The 25,197-nt window shown below is 40.5% G+C and overlaps 1 protein-coding gene across 5 annotated transcripts; it reads left to right on the top strand.

The window, feature by feature from the left end:
* Positions 1–952: 952 nt before the first annotated feature.
* On the top strand, positions 953–23,908 carry PSIP1 (PC4 and SRSF1 interacting protein 1). Of its 5 annotated transcripts, XM_053371901.1 has the most exons (17): positions 953–1,049; positions 1,340–1,511; positions 4,595–4,671; positions 7,743–7,881; positions 8,868–8,987; positions 11,509–11,607; positions 13,397–13,459; positions 14,076–14,172; positions 15,359–15,434; positions 16,527–16,755; positions 17,252–17,367; positions 17,956–18,011; positions 18,975–19,045; positions 19,496–19,597; positions 20,513–20,732; positions 21,527–21,638; positions 23,136–23,908. In XM_053371901.1, the coding sequence occupies exons 2-17, from the start codon at positions 1,440–1,442 to the stop codon at positions 23,194–23,196; spliced, it is 1,710 nt and encodes a 569-aa protein (XP_053227876.1). In that variant the 5' UTR covers positions 953–1,049; positions 1,340–1,439; the 3' UTR covers positions 23,197–23,908. The 5 variants fall into 5 exon arrangements, with proteins under 5 accessions (XP_053227876.1, XP_053227872.1, XP_053227874.1 ...); XM_053371897.1 differs by lacking the exons at positions 953–1,049; positions 23,136–23,908 and adding an exon at positions 23,001–23,126 and having other exon boundaries at positions 1,087–1,511; XM_053371896.1 differs by lacking the exon at positions 953–1,049 and having other exon boundaries at positions 1,088–1,511.
* The last annotated feature ends 1,289 nt before the right edge of the window (positions 23,909–25,197 follow it).

The following is a 25,197-nucleotide window of genomic DNA, read 5'->3' as shown; positions in this document are numbered from 1 at the left end:
GTAATCCTATTTACCCTTCCTTTAGACAGAATGCGTAAGGTGTAGAGGATCAAGCCATACGCAAGCATTTTGCTTTAATAATTATGGCTCGTGTACGTATGGCTTGATCCTGCATACACCCTACGCACTGTGATAATTATTGTAATAATTACTGTGATTATAAATTATTTTATTATTCATTGTAACAATACCCTATGCAGTGTGATAATTATTGCAATAATTACTGTGATTATTTTATTAATTCATTACCATTAATTGTAACAGTAATATCCTAAGCACCCTACGCACTGTGATAACTATTGCAATAATTACTGTGATTATTAAGTATTCTATTAATTTATGACCATTAATTGCAACAATAATATCCCATGCACCCCACGCACTGTGATAATTAAATATTTTATTAGTTATTATTTCATTGCTAATTAAAACAATTGTTAATTGTTTTGTCCCGCGCTCCCCCCCCCGAACACCAGACATGGGACCGGGGGGGGGGGACAGCTCCTCTGACGTCCCTCGGAGCACCTTCGAAGAGGGGGCGCCCTCCCCAACCTCCTAAAATGACATCACTCCGCTTCGCCAGCGAGAGCTCCGCCCCAGGCAGGAGGAGCCGGAGCGAACCATTCTCCCCAAAAGAAACGGGGGTGGAGGGAAAGAAGGGAAATCCCTTTTCACGGCTCGCCATGCCTCCCGAGCTCTAAACCTCCCCGCTCACCCACACGGACCGCTGAAGCGACACTTGCCCCGGGAGACCCCAGTGTGTACGCGCGTTTTCTACATTTGTGCGTGTCTCCGCTCTCTCTCTCCCCACCCCCATACGGTTGGACGCCGCCGAGCTCAGGCGCGAAAGAGACAGAGACAGAGAGCGAGCGCGCTTTCAGGCAGCTGGTGCGAGGGGGCGCATGCGCCTGCGCGAACCGCGCTGACAAGCCCTGCGCTGTTTCCCTTCCCTCTTACGAAAGGGCGGAGGGGAGGGGGAGCGAGAGAGAGGGAGGGGGGCGCCGCGGAGGGGGGCGCGCGGGTCTCTCTCGCGCGCGTGCGCGGGGCAGGTAAGCGGCTGTTTGGCGGCCGTTGGGGCTCCGTGAGGCGAGGGAGGTTGGGGGGGGAGGTGGGTCCGGTGAGGGAAAAGAGAGGCGGCGGCTTCTCCTCCTCCTCCTCTCCCGCCCTCACACGGAGAGCGATGGAGGGAGCCCTTCCCGCCAAAACGGGGCAAGAGGCGGCTGCGCTGGCCTGGCGGCCCCGAGAAGCGCCGGGGAGGCGGATCCTGAGGGGGAAACCTTGACTATTATACCGATATATTATACCGATATATGTGCGTGTGTGTTTGCGGTTACCTCAGACGCTGTGCTTCCTCCACAACCCTGGTTTCCTCCCTCAAGAGGGTCGTGAGGACGGTGTTTTCGCGTGTCGGCGGCGGCGGCAGCAGCACGAGCAACAACATGAGCCGCGATTTCAAACCCGGGGACCTGATCTTCGCCAAGATGAAAGGCTACCCGCATTGGCCAGCCCGGGTCAGTAAGGCGCCGCCTCCTTCTTCCCTCATCCATCCCTCCTTCACCTGCGTTCCCACGAGCGCGCTTTTCACGCGCGCGGGGGGGGGAAACGTCCGTGGGGAACGCGCCCCCTGGCCCTCCACCCGCTTTTTTCCCCCCTGCAGGAACGGGGTGGTTCGGGGTTCACCCGTCTTGACCTCTCTCTTGGGGAGGGAGGGGGCGTGTTCGTGGCGTCTCCATCACATTGCAAGGTGCCCACATGCTGCGTTTCGGCTCAGGGCGTTTTTTTCCAGCTAGGTGGTCTTAATGACCTGCAAAAAAAGGGTCACATTACTCCCCCCCCAAAACTTGGTGGGCAAATGGATTGGGCCAAATCAGGTGAATGGCTGAAAGCTGTACCTGCTCATGGTGTAGCTTTGGGTAATTTACATGGTTTTAGCAATGAATCCATAAGTGACTATGGAGGCCAATTCTGGATCCACACGTCCTTCCACAGTGGGGACAGGTTTTCCGGGCGGGGGAGTGGATCCCCGTCAGGGTTTGCCAAATCTGCCTTCCTCTTAGCACGTTTCTCCCTTATGTCTTGAGTTCAAATGTCTTCAAAGCCCATGGTATCTGAAGAAGTGTGCATGCACACAAAAGCACATACCCATAACAGACCTAGTTGGTCTCTAAGGTGCTACTGGAAGGATTTTTTTTTTATTTTGTTTCAAAGCCCATGACACCTTTGGTAAAGACTGTTCTCCAACTGGAGCTCTTGCAGGCCAGTGTTTCCCACTTGTCACTGTTTATACTACGTTTTTAAAGATTTGCCTTAAGAGAGTCTTTAAACCTCTTTTGTTGACCACCAGCATTACACTTTCCATTCATAAGTTGGGAATAGAGTAGTTGCTTTGGAAGATGATAATCAGGCATTCACACAACATGACCAGTCCAACAAAGTTGATGTTGAAGAATCATTGCTTCAACACTGGTGATCTTTGCTTTTTCCAGTACACTGGCATTAGTTCACCAGTACACTGGTATTAGTTTGGGTAATTTAGTAGGGACACATTGGGTTGCGTGTGTCTGTAATAAAAAATATACCTATCCATCTACCTAAAGATGTCTGGGTTAGAAAAGTATGTTTGTTGTCTCTTATTTTCAGATCGTAGTCTAGAGTCTTTTCTACTGACCAGTTAACATTCAATGTGAGACATTGATGTTGTATACAGTGTAAGGTGGGGGGAGGGCAGGGGGTGGTCATTGCCAAGGAAAAATAACAGATAGAACCTACCAAAGTAACGCTTTCATATTGGGATGTTGTTGTTTTAAGAATACACTATGTAAAAGGATGAAAGTTTACTATCCCCTCCCTTCTCTCTCCCCTGCTCTCTTCTTCTTTATACTTTCTATAACATTAGTGTCTCACATCAAAATATTTTAAAAAAACAGAAGCTGTATGTAGGTTTGTAACCAAGGAAAATCTTTAATAACCTTTTTTAAAAAAAATTGAAAACTGAATTTGAAATGGCTAAAGAGAGCTAACTGGGGCCTGTTGAGGAAAAGGTCAAAGTAAGATGCTGCTCACCAGTACCGAAAGACTTGCTTGGAAGTCGGTCAATATTTATCCAAATACATTAAAAAAAAGAAAAAAGATTTGGGGCAATTCTGCATGACACAGAATCACACACCAGCATTCAAAGGTGCACAAACTAGATCACAGCACAGATCCTAATGGTTTTTCATACTGCCCACCCTGTAATCTTATTTGACATTTTTTCCATAGCACTATATTGCCAAAATAAAAATAGTTCAGCGTGGATCCTTTGGGTTTCTTTTCTCCACATTCACCTAACCACATGCCACATTATGCTGGCTACATTATAAAAATTAAGACATCTGAAGAGCAGTTTAGCAGAAGCTTTTATGGAATCATGCATCAGTTAGCAAGTGTGGCAGTCTGTGATTAAATCTGCATTTAAAAGAATGCAAATTAAGAATGGTGACTGTTCACCATAGCAATTATTGTCATAATACAATCATTAGATGTACTGTTGTCCCTATTCAGACCAAAATGGATAGAATCCAACTTCATTATTATCACTATTACTTGGTCACCTTACACACAGAAAAGAATTTACACAGAGTAGAAAAGAAAATAGAGTGACTTACACATGCAACACAAAAACTAAAACTAATCAATAAAAACCTTTAAATAAAAGACTTATCTATAGAAATAAAATACAGTTCTAGCAGATCCTGCCCTTCCAAAAAAGGCCATAAATACTAAAAAAACCCAAACCCTTCAAACTAAGGGCCAAAAGCCCAGGTAAAGAGAACAGTTTGCCTAGAGCCTAAAACTAGATAAAGATGATGCCTGGTGAGCCTTCCTTGGGAGAGCATTCCTCAAGTTGGGAGTCACCACTGAAAAGGCCTGTTCTTGTGTTGCTCCCCTCCAGACCTCCCATGAAGAGCCTCAGATGATAATTGCAGGATCCAGGTCAGTTCTTCATAAGTTCTAATTAAACTGTTTCACACTGTAGTGTCCCTTTAAAGTACATTTTTTGAAGAATAAATTTAGTGAAAAATAAATAAATTCCACCTTTCAGTGCTTTGCCCTGTGAAACTGTCACAGCTAATTTGATGCTCTTTTGTAACTGTAAGGATGGTGATTGTTACCTAAACAAAGTGGTCCCTTTGGATAACACCACACTAATTAAAAGAAGTGCCTCCATGCTGGGCAGTTATAACTGGGAGGCAAACTGATACCTTCTTCCAGCAGCCAACAAAATCAATGTCAGAATTAGCAGGGAGTCATTCCCTCATTATTAGCATGATCCTATACATGTTTGCTTTCAATAAGTCTTGCTCTGCTCGGTGAGGTTTACTCCCAATTAAATGCACATAGGATTGCAGTTTAAGAGAAAATTGTTTTGAATCTGTTGTCTTTGGTGGTCAGTGACTAACATCTTATATAGGTGAGATCTTCTGTTTTCAACCTACTTCACAAGTGTTCTGAACATTATAACCACCAGTGATTTCTTTACCCCTTTTAGTAGTTTCCTACTAAATAAAAGTGTTTCGTTTAGAGTAAATGTTGCTTTCCCCCCTTTTCTTAGGTGGATGAAGTTCCTGATGGAGCAGTCAAGCCACCTACAAATAAAATGCCTATATTCTTTTTTGGCACACATGAAACGTAAGTCCTAAAGTTACAAAGCTTTACTGGTTGAAGTACAGTTACTTGGCTGTTGAACTATAGATTGTTCATATTTTAGAGCACAGAGGCATGACAGTATCATTTTTACATTGGATTAACTTAGTGAAACTGATCTTTTCCCAGGCTTAGTCTAAAGAGTATTTGTTTTCTAAACACAGAACCCTGTTTGTTATCCTGTATTATATTACACTTGCAGTTATTTAATTTTGCCACAATCAACAGTGTATGTCAGTACATGGCCAGGACTTCTTATCATGCTATAGCCGATAGGAGGTGTGAATTCTTTGTTGTAGTTCTGACCTTTGGAGGCCCTGGAAGTTGAAACCCACAGAAACAAAGAACAACCGTTACTGCTCTTATTGGCTGGTGTGTGGGTCAATGCACCTCAAAAAGGATAATCTAGAGCTGAAAAACGTGTAGCATAGGGCAACCAAAATGATGAAGGGACTTAACCAAGTTCTCTATGAGGAAAGATTACAACATGTAGGGCTTTTTAGTCCAGAAAAAGGGCAAATGAGGAGGGACATGATAGAGATGTATAAGATTATGCATGGTTTGAAAAAAAAGCTTACAGACAAAAGGATTTATCCCCCTCATAATACTAGAATCCAATGAAGCTGAATATTGGTAGATTCAAGATAGACAAAAAATACTTGTTCACAGGGTACATAGTAAAAATCACTACCAGAATATTTAGTAATTGCTACTACCTTGGATGGTATTTAAATTACACTAGACAAATTCGTGGAGGATAAGCCTATCGAGGATACTCTCGTGATGGCTGTGTACTGTCTACATTATCAGGATATATCTCCTTTGCCTGGTGCCTTCATTATACACCTTTAGGCATCAGGTGAAAATGTTCCTCTTCAACCAGGCCTTGGTCTGACAAACATCCTACATACTTTTAAATGTGTTTGCACCAGGGAGGGGATTATTGGTTTGTTTTGGTTTTGTTCTTGTTTTTATTGCGTATTTTGTGTTTTTATCCTGTATATGCTGTGAACTTTCCTGAGACGTACAGATGAAGGAAACTCAAAGAATACAAATTTAATTATTAATAAGCTTTCTATGAGTTCTTTCCACCCATCACAAAAGTGTCCAAAAAGTACACCCTGCATTCATGGAAGCCGAGGCGAAGTGTTTTGAGAATTGTGGGTAATTATTTGGCATAGCATAGAACTAGTGTGAAGTGGCCTCTCCTGCAGGGCTTTGCACCCTGGAGCAGTTTTCCAGTCCAGCTCTTAGAAGAGACTGTGGAACAGGAATGAGTGGGGAAAGTAGCAGAAGTGTGTCGGACATTGTAGAGAGAGACTGGAAAGAAAATGGGAAAGGAATATATGAATTATACTTTGTTAGACCCAGCATCTGTTTACACCATGACCCACAGTTCTTTGAGAATTAGGCCTTCCATAAATTTTGTGCAGTCTTATTGTAGCAAATGCCAAAGTGAAGGCTTAGCGTCAAAGCATAAAATCAATGTTTATGATCCAAGGTCATTATACTATAAAAAATTGCAGTTTCTCCCTCCTAATTTAGTTACTTTGTACCTTGCCCAATGCTACAGTGTTATTTTTTCAGTTGGAATTATTAGATCTAGGCACAGTATTCCAGTGTGACATGTAGTAGTATTATATTTACTGTCAAATTTCAATCCTTTCCCTGATAACTTCAATACTGATATAGCACTTTTCACTACAATAGCACTTTTGAATGTGCAAAATGCCACTTAAGGTTAGTGGTGATGGGGAGAGTCAGGGAAAGGAAAATGGATTGAATTATTTTATGAATTCATTTTGGGGGATGACTTCACTTCCATATTACAATCCCAAAATAATGTATGTGTGTGGTTACAGCCTACTGAGACCGATGTATATGAAGTCAGGATCTTCTGTTTTTGTTCCTGCATATATTGCTTCAAAATGTGGGTTCTCACCTGTAATTCTGTTGCCAGGTTTGGAGAGATGCTTTTGTTGTTTGGGGGCATTTGAGTGCTAAATATCTACAATATTGCTTACCTTGTTTCTTCCTGATAATTTTAGAATAAATAGCACTGAATACCTTAGGTTCTCAGTTACCAGTGTATGAGAAAACTTCTACTATTTACCTGTGACTGCTCGTGAGGAATTTGTCCAAGTCTTTTAGAAATTATAGCCTTTATATTCATTAGTGAATGTGAAGAAACCAGAGGCCTTCCTTTTGGGCATAGTCGGCCAATTGGTGCCAAAGAAAGATAGAACATTTTTTATGTATGCAACAACAGCAGCAAGAATACTTCTCGCTAAGTATTGGAAGACACAAGATTTACCCACCGTGGAAGAGTGGCAGATGCAAGTGATCGACTATATGGAGATGGCAGAAATGACCGGCAGAATCCGTGACCAGGGAGAAGAATTGATGGAAGAGGATTGGAAAAAGTTTAAGGACTATCTACAAAAATATTGTAAAATGTTTGAGTGTTAATATGATGTGGGAAGTGAAGGTAACATGGCATTTGGGATATGGTTAAAAGAGATATGAAAAGAAGAATCTTAAAAAGGAGAAGGGGGGTATGACCAGAATAATATTATGTCAAAGTATACAAGGTGGAGTAAAGGACCAAGATAAGGGAAATTTGAGACATAATAAGTGGAAATATATAATTATAAATGAGGTTTGAAAGAGGGTTAGAATTTGCTGAATTTGACGGAATTAAAGAGGAACACAAAAAAGAGAGATGTGAGGAGGTCAGGACAGAGGGATATGGAATTTTGGAACTTAAAAGTGGATTTTTCTTTTTTCTTCTTTTTTTTTCTTTGTTAACTGTGTATTTTTCTGTTTTTCTGTTCTTTGTTTTGTTAAATCTGATTGTTTGATTTATGTGATTTGATGACTTTTATGTTTTGTAAAACCTTAATAAATATTTATTATAAAAAAAATAATATATTCATTAGTGAATGCTATTCTAAAAGAATAGGTTTAAATAGTAAATGGTTCCCATTCAAATTACCAGTTTTAATAAGAAATGTGGAGTGTACCTTGAATATTTGGGTGTCTCACTTTCTTTGTAGAGCATTTTTGGGACCAAAAGATATATTCCCCTATGAGGAAAACAAAGACAAATATGGCAAACAAAATAAAAGGAAAGGCTTCAATGAAGGCTTGTGGGAAATTGTGAACAATCCAAAAGTAAAATTTTCTACTCAGCAGGTAAGTTACCATCTAATGTGTATAGACTAACCATTTAGTCAGCTATTTCTAATACCTTATTGACCTGACAGTGTCTGTTCTGTGTCCTGAGCCTATTATGCCAATATGATGTTATCAGGAACCATAGGTATCAGAACGCTGCAGTTGTAGTTTAATAGATCAGGTTCCCCATTACTGAATTGGACATTTCATGCCATTGCCCCTACCTGTCTTCTCACATGACTACTATTCCTTTTTAGAGTACCTGCTCACAGTTAAGCAAATGGTCAATCCCAGGCCTCTTTGAGAAGCTTTCTTCCTCAGGGAAGGGCAGCTTCCATTTACCCTGCCAGAGTAAATGGGTAGCACAATTCTTGTAGAACAAGTGAGTGGCAGCAGTGGTGGACCTTTCTTACAAGGCTTGTTGATAAGACAAGAATTGTATATACTTGAGATAGCCAATGTGGAGTCCAGCCAACATGATCAGTGGTTGGAGATGATGGGAGTTGTAATCCAGCAACATTTAGAAGATGCTACATTGGCTACCCCAAATATCCTTACAGCAAACTCAGTTCTCCAAGTGCTGGTCCTTATGTAGCCAATAAGGGAAGCATCAGTATGCTTCTAGGTTAGTACAATAACATTTACGAAAATCCCCAAAAGAAATGCTTGCGTTGACTGAACAACCTATTTAGTGCTATGTTGAATGCAGTCCTTTAATTGTAGGGTGGATTTCTAAATTCATTACATAGTAAACCCTGTTGAGTTCAGTGAGCCTTTGAGTAAATTTTATTACAATTGTTCCATTAATCACTGAAGTTTTCTGTATAGTGTTTTTAATATTTGCTTTATGCAGCACGCAACCCTGAAATTTGATATGATGAAGTATTGTATAAAAATGTTGCATATATTTAATGTTTTTTAATCACCCAGTTTTTGGAATTGCTGCTCTTGTATCTTTGTTTCCTGCTGCTTTATGTATATGTTGGCAATATTTTTGTCCATAGCCCCATCCAGCTATTAACCCTACAGTTGTTAAAGAAACTGCTGAAGAAACTAACTTAGATACTACAGAGGAAAATGAACAAAAAATGGTGCCCAAAAGGAAAAAACTGACTGCTCTTAAAGTAAGTGATCAAGATCTCATCCAATGCTACAATTCTATTATTTAAGTTAGTCATGAGTGGCTAAGAATTTATTTCATTGGGTCTACTCTGAGTATTACTTGGTATACTGTCACCTTGTAATGTTAAAGATAGGGCAAAGGTGAGGGTGTAAAGTGCAGTATGGACAGGAAAAGGCGGTGGTAAATCAGTTTCCTTCATTGGATATAATAGAAAATTGGTTTAAGAAACCAGAACATCTTCATCAAGGTTATGAGGACAGTCGCAAGAAGGGAGTTGTTTGCATATGGATGGTGGGGACATGAAAACTGGACCATTTTCCTCCTTTGAATTCTGTTTAGGCTTTTGAAGGTAATCACTGCTCCACCTGATTTGAAGTCTTTGCTAGCTCTGTTCTTATTCCTGTTGCTTATTTTCTGTTGAGGTGAGGTCAGATTACTGGAACACTAGAGGATTTCTTATGGGACCCCCTTAGCTTCTTCCCAACCTGCCAAAAGCAATTTACATACAGTGGTACCTCTGGTTACGTACTTAATTTCATCCAGAGGTCCGTTCTTAACCTGAAACTGTTCTTAACCTGAAGCACCACTTTAGCTAATGGGGCCTCCCGCTGCTGTCGCGCCGCCGGAGCACAATTTCTGTTCTCATCCTGAAGCAAAGTTCTTAACCCGAGGTATTATTTCTGGGTTAGCAGAGTCTGCAACCTGGAGTGTATGTAACCTGAAGTACCACTGTGTTTCCCCTTGCAAAAACATGCTGCCGTTTCATGGACCCTAACAAAAGGACTGTTAAAGGGAGTTACAGTCAAATTACGTGATTAATGGTGAATTGGGATTATCAATTGTGATAGAACAGCACTAGTGTTAGGTTTGTTTTCCATACATTTGGTATTCGCTTATGTGATCTAAGGGTTTTGTTTGTTTCTGCTAACAACTTTGAATGCTAAAGTAATTATATATGCACTTAATTAATTCTAGTTAAGTGTTGAATAGATCACTAGTTGTGCTGATTGCTTTATTGCTTTCTGAGAGCCTTAATACCCATTACATCATAGATGTTTTAGGCGCGGTGGGAGCGCGCCGCCCCCGGCAGCGCGATCCTGGTGGGGTTCCATCCTGGCTGCCCCCCGCCCGTGCTGGATGCCCCACCCCCGCAGGCAGCGCGCCCCACCCCCGCCTGCTCTCCGCCCCCTGGTGCCGGGGCATGAAGCTTCGTCACTGGTTATAGGAACAATTAATTGGGAATCAGGATCCCAAGAAGATGAGGCAGGAAGCCATGTGGTGATTTTGACTTGAGATCACTTCATTATCTGTGGACTGAACAAGACTGGTGTCCTGAACACAGGAGGGGCAGAATGTTCAGCACTTGTGATTCAGAAAGAAGCTCCACACTTCCAGTAGCCAAGGCACAGCTTACATAAAGCAATTCTACACAATTCTACACAAAGCAGTTTTGATGTTCATTTATATTTAACAAGATTTATATACTGGCTAATTCAAAAAAACTCTAAGCTGTTTAGATAACTTTGACTAAACAAAAAAGTTTTTAGCCAGCCTCAAAAAGAATACAATTAATGCACCTGATTAATATTCATATAGTTAAGTAAAGGACCCCTGGACGGTTAAGTCCAGTCAAAGGCAACTATGGGGTACGACGCTCATCTTGATTTTCAGGCCGGGGGAGCCGGTGTTTGCCTACAGACAGCTTTCTGAGTCATGTGGCCAGCAGGACTAAACCGCTTCTGGCACAACTGGATACCGTGACGAGTGCCAGAGCTCATGGAAACACTGTTTCCGTATTCATATAGTTACAGCTGTATACAGAACATAAAGCCTTGTTAACCTTCTAAACTGATGCTCATCCTGTGATGTTTTTCTCCAATGTATATTATTGAAAAAGTTTTGAATCCCAAAGAAATAGATGGCACACAACCATGCTCAAGTGCCTGTTCAGCTCTGAGTTAAGAGAGCTGATGGCTTTCTCTTGCATGAGAGTGTTCTGGGGCACAGAATATTTCTGGGCATTAAGGTCAATGTATGATGATAAAGAGGAACTTCAGATACCTGCTACTTATGTTAGAGTTTGGCGTTCAAATGGAACCTGAGACACTTGTGCCAGTATGCCTAGTAACCTTACAATGACACGTCCCTTACAGGCCACTAGTAGAAGAAAAGGTTGATTAAAAAGGTACAAGTTATGTATACCCTGTCTATGCTCTGCATGGAGAGAGCATTTCTGACAGCTTGGATGAGGATTTTTAGGGCTGAACCTGTATCTCATTGGGATCCTCTTATCACATATTTTATATGTGTCTGCCAGTCCCAGATCAGGAAAACTATATTAGTATAAGTTTTTGGAAAATGAAAAAAAAAAATCATATGGATACAGTTAATCATGTTTACTTTGCCTTTCAAAAACAAATTCTGATGTAGCTTCATGAGGACTGCACTTTCATCATTAGGCACCTATACAGACCTTACATAGATCTAAATTTTTAAAAATGATATTTGTATCTCATTCCCAGGGTTCTGTTAAGCAGGATAATATAACCTCTGAAGTTGAAACAGAAGAAAAAGAGATGGAAATCTCGAAAGATGATGATTCTTCAGAAAAACCTAGTGAAGTATGTGACTTTGAGAAATTTGGATTGTTCTTTTTTATTGTTCCCAGTTTACATTTAATTTTGGAAAATGAGGGTCACACACAGCTTCCCATTTTGAGCAGCACCTAGGCTCTGCATAAATACTTTTTTCTCTCTGTACACAATACAACATAGGTTCTCCTCTCTTTGTAGTGTCACAGGTTTTTCTGAACCCCTTGTCCTCTCTGCAACATTTTCTCTCTGCCCATTGCTACCACTGTTATACTGCACTCTTTTTGTGCTACCATTTCTCCATTAGTGCATATTGCTGCGGGTCTGTCTCCAACTCCCAGGACTGACCCCCCTCTTCTTTAAAGTTTGGTAACAGCTCACAAGACTAATTGCATAGTGAGGATGTGTCCGATGCAGATGGGCTATGCAGATTGCTTACTGAACAAGTTAGAAGAAGTAGTGCCAACTCCACTATGCACCTCTGAATCCAGGAATGGAAGGAAGGAAGGAAGTAGACATGAGAGGTGTTTGTATTTAGTGCCAAACCATGATTTAGTGCTCTGTGCATATGCAAAAAGGAACCTCTGCATTCTCTGAGGCTTGATTCCGCCCCCCACCCCATGCAACGCCTAGTTTAATTTAAACTTTCAACAAATCTTGGCTTGCTAGATTTTTGTTTAAAATAAACTGATCAGTTTCCAAGTAAGTAAACTTAAAAATGTGGGTTATAAAGCTGGCTTATTAAACAAACTAGAGTGTATGGTTTATATGAAATGACATATTTTATAAAAAGTGAAACGAAACAGCTGAAGCTGTCCTCCCAGCAGTACAGAAGGAAAGGTTCACAACACCTCCTTGCTGCTTATAGAACTATTATTGAAGCATTACATGTGAACCAGGCCATAGCTAGACAGGGATTATCTCATCCTGTGGCTGGGTGCTCACCCCACTTGTTACACTGGCATTTGGGGAGCTGCAGCAATGTGAGCCTGACTTGGTTAGCACAGCCTCAGTTCATTAAAACCAGTACTAACGGGTCTTTCCCAATATCTGCCATCTGATGCTCTTATTGAAGAAGACAGTGACTCATACTTAAGTCTTCTTGCATTCAAAGCATATGTACTACTACTAAGCTATTGCCTCACCCCTTGAACATTCCTACATTGGCAGTGTAACATGATTCCTTGTGGGAGGAGTTGATGCTATTGTTGCTGACCATCCTAGCTAGTAACTGAGGCAGTGCTGGTGTGTATAAGAGGAGGAACATAGGCCCAAACTTTTATACATGACCCCAGGGGCACAAGTAGGAACTGCAGTTTTTACCTAACCAGTGTAACATACAAACAATGGCTTAGAGATGAGAGAAGGCTACAAACAATGGTGAGCTGGAATTGCTTCAGGGGGCTGTAGTTAGTTTGCACAGACCTAGTTTAAATATCCATGTAAATGGAGTATAGCTAGCTAAATAGATTTGAGCTGTGCAATTTGATGAAGTTATTATTGTGCCTCAGACCTAAACACATCTAAAAACAAATCTCATTTAATTAGAGCGCACTTCCAAGTGTATAAATGAGTATTTTTCCTTGAATAGCAAGTCCCTTGTGCTATATGAAGTGCTGTCAAAAATCTTCTCCTTTTCAAAGGTAGTTTACCATGCAGCATGTGGGCTGCTGCTTGAGAAAAAGAAATCCCTTAAACTCACGTTCTTTGGGACATGTAGAATTCCATGGGGTGGGTGGGGGCGTTAGCATAAACTTAAGAATTTCAAAATTACACAGACAATTTTTACAGTTAATTTTAGTACTATTTCTGCCCTTAGGATATTGAGAAATCAGATGATGCACCTATCCCTAAGGTGGCTAGGAGGGGGAGAAAAAGAAAGGTAATATTTAGAACTTTTATAGTTTGGTAAATACAGATTGGATTGTCGATTGTTTTTCAAAACCATTGGTTGCCTATGAAAAGACATACAAAAATAACCTTAACAATTACTACAAAAAATTCATTACTTCTGAATATGTTGCTAATATGTATAAAATCAGTCCTTTTTTTTACTCTTACTATCAGTCACACTTTTTTCCTGCCCTTTGCCTACTCTGTCTTCCATGACAGTGGGTGGGATACAAATGAACATAATGATATTTGGTCAAGTGGGGCTCCTGCTAATGGGGGGAGCCCCTTTTAAAGTCTATTTTCTTTATCCCCTGAAGCAGATTTTCAGGTGGAAAAGGAAACATTGGAGGAAATTGTGTCTTCTTTAATCAGCAAGCAGTGGGAGCTCCCTTTCTCTGAGCAGCACACACAGGATTTTAGGATCCAACCTGGTGACAGACTCAAAGTGTCTCAGTGAATAGGGACTTCAGCTTGCATCTTTCCAGTCTGAACCAGACATGCTATGCTGTATAGTATATAAAATCCATTTTTCATAAGCTCTTCCAACATTTGGAACAGTTGTGCAGTTTGTTCAAATTAAATGAATAAAGTTGTTTTCAATACAGGCTGAAAAACAAGCAGAAGTTGAAGAGGCAGCAGTGGCAGCAACAGCTGCAGTGCCTACAGCTCCAAAAGCAAGTCCTAAAAGGGGAAGGCCAGCTGGTAAGTTACAGAGCCTGTAACTTGTTCCTAATGTATGCAGTCAGTTGAAATATGTTTTCTCCTCCCTCCCCTCCATCCCAGCAGGAAAAACAACCCCCCCCCCAAAAAAAACAACAACCCATACTGCTCATGATAAACTAGCATGTTGTATATGGAGAAATCTCCCTGGGTTGATTTTCTGTGCTTATATTGGGTTGAGAGATCTCTACTGCTTGATTCTGCTTATACTGTACACTGGCCAAAATGATGATTTAAACTTGAAATGGTTAAAAGATCTTTCTGCAGGTAACGCCATCATACAAAATTATTATAGAACATTGTTTTAGATATGAAGCTGTGCTATTTGGTAATAATGTGAATGTATTTGATTGCATTGTTTCATTTGTACAATACCCTTTTGAAAATGGATTGTAAACTTTCTGTATATTTCTGTACTCTTGCAATAATGCAGTGATCAGCGAGATCTGCCCATCTGCAGTATTTTAATAAATATATTTGGGATACCTGCATTTTACAAAGACACCTATCCTCTTCCCTCTGAAATTTATTCTTACGCTGTGAGTCTAGGGTACCTGCTAAAATGGGAATATTTAGGTGAAACTTTACGGGGATAGGAAGATATCATTGTGCATACAAACACAAACACACTACATAATGGATTGTAGTGTGCATGGTTAATTTGCTTCTGTCATCCCATAGGTATACATCTTAACAATATATATCATTGGTATCTGCAAACTTGGGAGCTATGCTAATAATTATCTATGGAGTTGGGAGCAATGTTGTTGTAAACCTCCAGTTTTAGAGTTATGAAAATATACAGAACATATGTTAATAAAAGTGCATTTTCGTGGGTGTGTATGTTTGGTACATTTTCTAGTATAGAATAAATTAGCATGCTTATTAAGGACTGCAACTGTTGCCTCTATGGAAAAACAGAGAAGCCAGTATATTAGGCCTTTCATAACACTTTATTAGTATATTTTGTTTGGTTAACACATCCTGGGCTGCAGCATCTAGGCTTAATTAAATTAGTCATCTTGTAGGGATGATTCTCTCCAAGACAGTCAATTAAAATTGGGTTGAAGGGAAAGCTCTACTACTGACTTTTTAATTTCATCTTTTAATGATCAGCTAAAGTGAAATAGTTAGGCTGTATTTAATTAAAACTTTTTTTATGAATCAGCTTCTGAAGTAAAGATTCCAAAACCCAGAGGAAGACCAAAATTGATTAAACCAGTCTGCCCTCCTGAGAGTGATGTGTAAGTTTGTTTTTAAGCATTGGCATTTGACATGGAGAGTTAGGAATGCAATGGGTTAAAATAGAAATTACATCAAATATGCAAGTATGTATGAATGACTTGACAGATGAGTGCTTGAAGGGGCATATTGCTATTATGGGTTGACCTCTGCTTCACCCCAGATTTGCCATGCCCTATACCCTCAGGCAGGTTCCTATGAAGATATAGCCAAGTCTCATTTTAGGTCAGAAGAGACATTTTGATTCCTAACTGAACTTCTCCCTATTGCAATGGATTCCCTGCAGCCACATAGGATAGAAGGAGGTGAGCAACTTGCTGCGGGGGCCATGTGTGAAACATCACCTAGTCTCTTGATCTAGATCGTTCATGGATTATTACAGCTACTAGATGGAGATTGACTGGTTGGATCCATGAAGTGATTAACACTTCATTATGAAAGGGAGCACACAGGGCTGCTGCTTCAGAAAACATCATTGGACTCATGGTGAGCCACAAGCTGTTAAGTAGCTTCACATGCTCCTGTAAGTAATTTTGTGTTGGCTGTCAGGAGTATGGACCATTCCTTAGTTCACATTAAACAGGGGCAAAACTAGGCTTTATTTCACCCAGGTCAAAGACCCAGTTTGGCACCCTTGTTCATTTGTGTGCACACACACAGAGAGAGAGAGAGAGAGAGAGAGACAGACAGACAGACAGACAGACAGACAGACAGACATTAGGAGCCTCAATGATGCCCCTCTGGAGGCTTCACCTCCTGGTAGATACGGTTCCGCATGCAATAATTCCTTTTCATAGGGAAAAGGAGATTGAGCTGGCTAGAGGGTAAAAGAAAATGTACAGTGGTACCTCGGGTTACATACGCTTCAGGTTACAGACTCCGCTAACCCAGAAATAGTGCTTCAGGTTAAGAACTTTGCTCCAGGATGAGAACAGAAATCGTGCTCCAGCGGCGCGGCAGCAGTGGGATGCCCCATTAGCTAAAGTGGTGCTTCTTGTTAAGAACAGTTTCAGGTTAAGTACGGACCTCCGGAGTGAATTAAGTACTTAACCCAAGATACCACTGTATTCTGTTTTGGTTTGGATTGCTTTTAGTGTTCACGAGGAAGATACGAGTAAAAGAAAGGGAGCTGAAGAAAAACCACCCAAAAAACTGCAAAAAAGGGATGAAGAAAGTCAAAGAGAAGAAGACAATGTAAAAAAAGACCCAGAGAAGAAAGAAGGCAAAAAAGAAGCTGAGCCAAAAAGGAAAACTGCTCCCAAAGTGGGATCAGGATCAGCCTCAGATTCTGAAGAAGACGGAGAAGAGCAGGAAGGGAATAAAGTATGTGTTTGTCCAGTCTTTCAGTTAGGGAAACCTTTTGGTGCATGCCAAGCTATATTCTGTAGCTAGTTTCTGGTGCTCCATGTGAAATGTATTTTTCTTGTTTTATAAGGTAAACTGTTAGGACCTGATTTTAATGTAAAGCTGTGGCCAACTTCAATGGCTTGGTGCCACATGGCAAAAATACTTTTAAGGACCTGATATGCTCTGTGCATCATGTGGTACTGATGATCTCATGGAAATAATGGGGCTATTTTGGAGTTATTTTGTTTAAAAGCATTTCTGTACTGCGTAATATTAAAAATCTAAGCAGTGCACAAGAATCCAACATAAAAACAATATTGGAAAAGCATATAAACAGAAATTCAGTAATAACAAGACCGACTTTTATGAGTCAGGGAAAGCTCAAATATATCTTTACAAGATGTCTGAAGCAACTGATGGCTTCAGCTACTAAAATCAGTTTTCCTTTCTATTCAAAATTAAAATGGTACAGAAGAAAAAGGGAAGAAATATCCAAGGGCCTCACAGAAGGAATATTTTAAAAGCCCAACATGATCGTGAAGTAGCAGAGAGAAAACGTAAGCAGGAAGAGCAAATGGAAGTAGAATTGTGAGTATATCCTAACTGCTTTTGTAAAAATTGAGCAGTTATGTGACTAGGGCATTGAAAGAAAAGAAAGATTCTCTACCATTCTTTGTCTAGTAGTGTCTTTGTAAATACTATTTAAGCTGAAATCCCACAGCCCACATTTGGATAACCAAAAGACAGTAGAAAGTGGCTTAAATGGCTTTTAGCTGGCGGAGAGACCTGCTCTCATAACAGTGTGTACACTCACAAGTTACACTACCAGAGGCCCCCAGTATACCTCCAGAGAGCTCCATGGGCAGAGGGAGGGAAACGGGTATGTTGAGAGTGGCTGCAGATCCACAGGATCCTAAGCCCCCTAACACAGACCACGAAACGGCACCAGCCTACTCTGTAGCTGACATAGTTAACTCCACTCCCACCACTGCCATTGTAGTCAATGAGAAGAAAAAGAAGAAGAAATGGAAAACAGACAGTATGACTTTAGTTGTGGCAGTTGCTCTGTTAAAGATTTCTACCACCACCAGGATTGATCTGTAAGTCTCTAAAGAATATTCATTTACTTCCAGAAGTTGAGAATTATTTACTTTAAATTGTTGGATAATTTTACAGGCAAAACAAAGAAGAAGGCAAAAAACCGGAAGCTAAGAAGATTGAGAAAAAACGAGGTTTGTAGTGAAAGGTTTTTTATGTTTAGTAAATTTTGTATTACAAAGGTATACCCAAAGGAAAGCATACACAGGTGTGTGTTTTTCTGCAGTTCCCTTTTCTCCCACATGTGTAAATGTCATTTCAACTTTTAAATATCTGCTTGGAACTGACAGCATACGGTAATTTAATTTGCTTTATGACATGAAAGCTTGATGGCTTGTCAAGACTTTGTTTCTTTTCATAGTGTCATTGTAGAATCCATGATACCGTTAAGGTGCTAGGTACTCTTCATACATTAAAATGTGTCTGTAGGAATGTGCCAAGAAGACTAAGCTGCTGCTTTATAGGAACATAAGTCTTACTAAAGTGTTCTAGTTTTGCTACGAAAAAGCAAATTGCATTGTCTGCATTTCAGCTTAAATTTGTATGCCAATATTGTTTTGGCGGGACGCGGGTGGCGCTGTGGGTAAAACCTCAGCGCCTAGGACTTGCCGATCGCATGGTCGGCGGTTTGAATCCCCGCGGCGGGGTGAGCTCCTGTCTTTCGGTCCCAGCTCCTGCCCACCTAGCAGTTCAAAAGCACCCCTAAGTGCAAGTAGATAAATAGGTACCACTTTATAGCGGGAAGGTAAACGGCGTTTCCGTGTGCTGCGCTGGTGCTGGCTCGCCAGAGCAGCTTCGTCACGCTGGCCACGTGACCCGGAAGTGTCTCCGGACAGCGCTGGCCCCCGGCCTCTTAAGTGAGATGGGCGCACAACCCTAGAGTCGGACACGACTGGCCCGTACGGGCAGGGGTACCTTTAGCTTTACCTTTACTTTTACTATTGTTTTGAGTACAGTCAGAATAGTGCAGTTTTATTACAGGCTTCCAGTTTTGCTTTATCAGTTTTGGTTTATTTTACTCAAAGTTGCTCAAAGGCATTTTCCCCATATGGATTTTATATTCACTATCATTTAAGATACGTTTTGTTAATATTTAGAAACATCAATGGATTCACGACTTCAAAAGATACATGCAGAAATTAAAAACTCACTCAAAATCGACCACCTTGTGAGTATATTGTGCTAATACCATTTGTTTCTGAAAGCTGACAAAAGTGTGTGTTTGTGTGTGTATTGTTAAAGTGAATTAAAAATGTATATTCTTACGAAACAACTTTTCGGTTTGGCCTAGTGGTGTCCTTTCCTGACTTAGTGATGTACTTAATTTGAGTTGCCTTGGATTAAATAAGAGAGATGGTGTTAACTGTATGAAGTTTAGTGTGAGGATGCAGAATGTCAGATTAAAATAGTTTGCTATATACACAGTGCCCCAAGAGAATAGTCCATTTTCTGTGAGTTAAGCCCATTCAGTTAAAATATTCCTGCTGTAAAATCACACTTAAGTCTTGTTTGTTTTTAATTTTACAATGTTTACAATGTTTTGTCCAAAATCGTGTGTAATAGTGATGTTCCCTCCACCCTCACCCTGAGATTTAACATTTGGGTTTTCATATATTAGGATGTAAACAGGTGCATTGAGGCGTTGGATGAACTTGCTTCACTTCAAGTAACAATGCAGCAAGCTCAGAAGCATGCGGAGATGATTTCAACACTTAAGAAAGTAAGATTGGTGGCTTTTCTCATAAAGAAATTATGAAGATTGTTTAGCCTGTTCATGAATCCTTTAATGTAAAACTTCTTTGTTTAAAAATAGTAGAATGTCGGGCAAGGATTGCAAAACTTTTATTAGCAATAAAATAGACATGGGGGGGGGGATTGCAACAAAATGTTGATCCATAGGGTACTTTTCTTCAGGGTTTATCCTCTCTATTCCCCCTTCTGTTTTCCATTCCTGTCCATCTCTCAGACAGCATACTGTGCTCTCATAGCTTTAGTTCTCAATGAACTGTTATAGGTGTGGGTAAGCTGGAACACTGGTATGCATTTGCAGCTTCATCAAAGTATTGGCTTCCTTCATTTGTTTTTCTGGGCAGCTCCAACTTCCATCTCTGTGGACATAGAAAAATAGGTTCTTGATATGAACCAGGCAGTAACCCATCCAAGTAATGAGATCATTATTTCTGCCCTTTTTAGATATGTGTCTCTTCCTCCATCCTCCTTTTCCAACCACTCCATTCCCTCTCCCAGCCCAGTTTTCAGTACCCACCCCACCCCACAAAACCCCAGTCAGTCAATATTCAGTTGTCAATGAGCAAATGCAGTTCTCGTGAAGCTGTTTGGGGTGGCTTCTCAACTTCTGCAAACTTCAGGGTTCTCACAAGCCTGCTAATATTTTGTGCAGGAGAAAGAGGGTAGGGTTTGATTATGGCTACATAAACACAATTTCTTAGTCTTGATATCAGTGTTGGTATATAGATGGTGACTGTTTCAGTAAATACTAGGTGGCTTTGAGCAACTTGATGATATTCTCATATATTAACTGACCTATCTCCTCCCTCCCCCCAAATATCTATCTATGTATGTATCTATCTATCATCTATCTATCTATCTATCTATCTATCTATATCTGTCACAGATACGGAAATTCAAGGTCAGCCAAGTTATCATGGAAAAATCATCTATGCTCTACAACAAATTCAAAACAATGTTTCTCGTTGGAGAAGGGGATTCTGTTCTTTCACAAGTATTGAATAAGTCGCTAGCTGAACAGAAGCAGCACGAGGAAGCCAACAAAACCAAAGAACAATGGAAGAAAGGACCAAACAAGAAAGCTGAAAAGGACAAAGATCAAACAGGTGTGTGCAGTTCATCAAGAATATTTATTTATTAGCACAATTTAACTGGTGCATCATTTCCTGTATATATTCCAGTTTCGGATAAGCTCTGGAATTCTGAATTTAATACAAAGCACTCCTTTGCCAGTGCTTAGTCACAGCACACTTTAGCTGTATTGGTAGCAACAGACTAGGTTTCATGGTAAAGTTTTCATGTTGTAGTTTACCATGAACACACAGAACTCCTGCTTTGCTTCTCCCCTAGCAGGAACAATAAACCACAATCCCTACCTCAGGGTTGTGCCCAGACCTGTGATGGTTGCTTGTTTCACTCTAAGCTACAATTGGTAAGCCAAAAACTTTGGCTTTCCATTTGGTTCATAGCAAAACAAACCACGATCCCCAGTTTGGACATAATGCTAGACCAGGGATTATTCCTCATGCTGACTCTGCATGTCCAAAGTAAACTTAACTATGGCTTAACCATTATATGCAAACAGTGAATGAATTTGAGAAGATGTTACATCTGTGTTCAAGAACCCACAAATTTGGAAGCTATGGCTCTTATAATAGTACTTGCATACTTGCATGCTTTTTAAGTATGTGAAGATAACAAAATAGTATGAAATCTTGTTTTGAGTACAGTACCATTTTGGTAGTTACAGGTTTCTGCACTAACAGTGCAGTTTCCCGTGTTATAACAATGCCACTGGCACAGCTGTTGCAGAATTAGCAGTTTGTTGCTGTTTGCCTATTTTAAAACAAGACTGAGACAGAGCAACATTTCTGTTTTGTTTTTCCTTTTAACTTTAAAGGCACAAAGATAGTGAATGGTGCTTCTGACACACAAGATGCAAACCAGTCACAGCAGAATGGGGACAGCACAGAGGAAAAGAGAGAGAAGCTTGAAGCTGGCAGTAAGAAAAAGTAAGGGGTAGTTTCCAATCTTGAAAGGATGTAATAACCTGAGGTAGAGGACAACAGAAGGTAGTCTGGGATCTACAGATGGGTCTCTGGGTAGCTTGCAATAGGTTTTCAGAGATTTCCGATTTCCAGTCGTTTAACAGTAGCAGAAACACTCCTCCCACTGCATCCCAAAAATTAAGTTGCTGAAATAGAGAAAGCTTTGGGAATGCGAACCAGGAATAGATTTTGTGTGAAAGGGCTGTGAACTCAGTTCTGGTACTGAAAACAAATTCTGGGCTGGGATGCACCAGTGTGGTGCACCAGGTGTTCCTTAACTGTAAGATTATGCCAGTGCTGCTTTCTAAGCAACTATTTTGCATTAGCCTCCAGCTGATAGCCCTTTGGGTTCTTGGAAAAAATAAAGTAGATCTCATGGAAGTCCATTCTCCTCTTCCCTAAGGAATATTTCAGCGTTTATATACATGGTGATTCCTCAGTTTTCCATGTAGTTTTAAAGAGAACAAAAGGTATATTGGTATACTTGTTTCCATCACTTATACTTCTCAGTTATTTGTTAAACAAATGTCTCTTATTTTAAAAAATATTCTTATTATCACAACTATTATTTACATCAGGCATAGGCAAACTCGGCCCTCCAGATGTTTTAGGACTACAACTCCCATCATCCCTGGCCACTGGTCCTGTTAGCTAGGGATGATGGGAGTTGTAGTCCCTAAACACCTGGAGGGCTGAGTTTGCCTATGCCTGATTTACATTATGGCCTACAGTGTTGCAATATAGTCATAAAAACTAGCATTGGTGATTGCCTGTTATTAAAGGATAACTGTTTCCTTGTACTTTCAGCTTTAAAGTTATAGGGAAGTTAGCACCCCACTTCTAACCATTGTAAATGGAACATGCCTCCTTTTTGCTCTGGGAACATTCCTGGGATTGCAGGATTGGGGTGGACCTAAGACGGCAATTCCCCAATAGAACAGCTCATGCAAAAACTGATTGAACTCATAGGAGTGTTCAGCCACCCAAAAGAGAGAGAGTGCATAGTGCCTCTTCAGGACTCACTGCGCTTGACGGTCTTTCTTAGTAAATGATAAATTCTGCCACATTACCTTGGATGTAATTTGCATCATTTGCTTATGCCTGATATATAGATGCAGCAGATTTATCTGCCATGAGAAGTTCCCAGAATAGTGATTTGTGTACAAGCAGAGGGAGGCTTTTTAAAAAGCATTTCATTCTCACTCAGACTAAAAGTATGCTTCAGATACAACGTTTTGACGTTTGGGATGTTGACAATGCTAGCTAGCTGAGAAAGTGGAATGGTTGCATTTTAATTTTCTATCTCACCTTACACTATAACTGCAGGCTGTCTCTGACTCCACCCAACCCCCCCCCCTCGGACTTTATACAAAAGCAGTTGTAAGATTATTGCATGTCAATACAATAAATATATAGCTGAAACGTGTTAGAAGTATACATTGGTACTGTGCTTTTCACTAGGACGTCGAGTGATGGAAGAGAACAGGAGAAGACGAAGAGCTCCGCCTCTGAAAATGAGTGAATGCAGCCTAATTTTTGTAAAGCGCATATTAAAGAGGATTATAAGGGTTTGCATTTGAAAACCAGATCGCGGAAAGTTTAAAATAATTTTATAAGCATAGTATTTTAATGTGTACAATTTTTGTGGAGTTGTGAAAAGAATCTCTTTAACGTTTGTCTTTAAATATTTAAAATCCTGATAGCATTTGGCCCAGTATTAACAGGCAATACTCACTTCATATATAAAGACCAAGTTGATTTAGAGACTGAACAATGCTTGTATGTTTTGGATTAGTACCGTAGCATATGTTTACCTGACTACTGTATGTTCACTTTTTAGTTAATGACAGAAAAATAACATTCTTTTAGAATTGCCAAATTGCTCCACTTGTATAAATCTATTTTCTTCCTGTTGTCTGTGCATAGTTTTCAGAGTTGTTGTTTGCCAAAGTGTCTGTTCACTGTGTTTTGTAAGAAGCCAAGAGCATTTTGTAGCAGCTAAAATGTTACGTACGAGTATATTCAGTCAGTCCTTTATAAAGAAGTTGGTTTTGTTCTTGAAAGCTAATTGTGCCAATTTAATATGCTCTGACTTTCTGTGGTATGCTTTTGGTATTGTAGATATCTTACTAAGGAAACTCAAGTTTCCATTGGAATTATTGATGCACATTTGTCGCAAACACTGTCTTGAAGCATTTTGTTTTTAAAAAAATAAAGTTTATGCAGAAAAGGCAGCTCTGTATATTTTAATGAGAAATCTTCCCTTTAGTACAGAGTCAGAGAGACTGCTCACTCAGTGAAAGAGGTTAATTTATCTATTTAACTGGTTCCTCATCTTTCATAGACTGCTATTCCAAAGGAGCCTTCAGAGGCGCACATTCCTTTGCTTCGTAGCCGAGGTAAGGATTTGAACACGGTCTTTCTGGGTGCTGTGAGACATTCTAACTACTATAACACTTTAGCTCTCATTTGGCATTTCTTTTCACAAAACTTAATATTACTGAAATAGTTCTATATATCAGACAGTTAAAAGAACTTGATAGGAAAAAAATACATGATGCAAGGATGTAAAATTACAAATCAAAATTCAAGCTAGAATGGAGGTTGCTAACCTTTTTGGGCAAGAGAGCATTGGGAATTTTGAGGATGTGGGTGCTAGTAACAAGATGGCTACTGTAGGGTGTAGCAGAACACAAAACAAGTGTCGTGGCCATAGAATGGTGCAAGCATTGCCCTGGTCAGTGGAAAAAAGAGCCTACAGCTGCTGCTGCACTCGCTGACAAAGAGAAGCTCTTTGCACATCTCATTGCTTCAGAACAGAAGAGGTGATTGGTGCCCAACCAGTGAACTGTGGGCATTGCACAATCATTAAAAAAAATGTTTAAGGGGGGTTGTTCAGGGTTGGAGAGGCTGAGGCAGCACAAAAGAGGAAATAAATACTGAGAGCTTTTGTGAGTGCCATAGGAGGTACCAGTGGGCGTAAGGTGCCTGAAGGTCCTATAAAAATAAAAGGTAAAGGACCTGTGCTGGTGGCCCCAGCTTACAGAGCCATCTATAGGAATCCCAAGCTGAACACTTAGGTCTGGATTCAAAGAAGTTGTTGCACTAGCAGAAGCCTGCACAACAAGTGCTGTTAGCACAATGAGACATTTACTTCCTCTTCTGCAACACACACCTCATCTGCTCTGGAGAATCCCAGAAGAGCACATTGCTGATTCTGCCCAGCAAGCTGAAATGCTTGTGCTGATGGAATGATCTTACCATGACCCCAAATCATTCCAAGGCTTGAGTAAACAGCTGTGATTTAGGCAGACAACCAAATGAAGAGTGTCAGGTTTAGTTCAGTGTGGATGAGATTCCACAAGCACTGCAACCTCATCTGCCGTTCCTGGTGACCTGATCCAGTGGCTTCATTTTGCTCAGGTGTGGGGGACCTCAAATGAAGCTCTTGCCCAGCACTGACTGGACTCAAACTTTCATAGCTTCATCAAGGTTACTGTTTCATGTAACTTCAGCCCATCTC

The sequence above is a fragment of the Podarcis raffonei genome, chromosome 17 (assembly GCF_027172205.1).
Source record: "Podarcis raffonei isolate rPodRaf1 chromosome 17, rPodRaf1.pri, whole genome shotgun sequence".
Lineage (NCBI taxonomy): Eukaryota > Metazoa > Chordata > Lepidosauria > Squamata > Lacertidae > Podarcis > Podarcis raffonei.
The sequence above is the reverse complement of the archived record's forward strand: the minus strand, read 5'-3'. Positions and strand labels throughout refer to the sequence as shown.

Bases quoted from the DNA above. Each gene is read 5' to 3' on its own strand.
- PSIP1 (XM_053371896.1), top strand. From the start codon at position 1,311: ATGTGCGTGTGTGTTTGCGGTTACCTCAGACGCTGTGCTTCCTCCACA. The intron at 1,512-4,594 runs GTCAGTAAGGCG...CCCTTTTCTTAG, and splicing joins ACCCGCATTGGCCAGCCCGG to GTGGATGAAGTTCCTGATGG. The intron at 7,882-8,867 runs GTAAGTTACCAT...TTTTGTCCATAG, and splicing joins TAAAATTTTCTACTCAGCAG to CCCCATCCAGCTATTAACCC.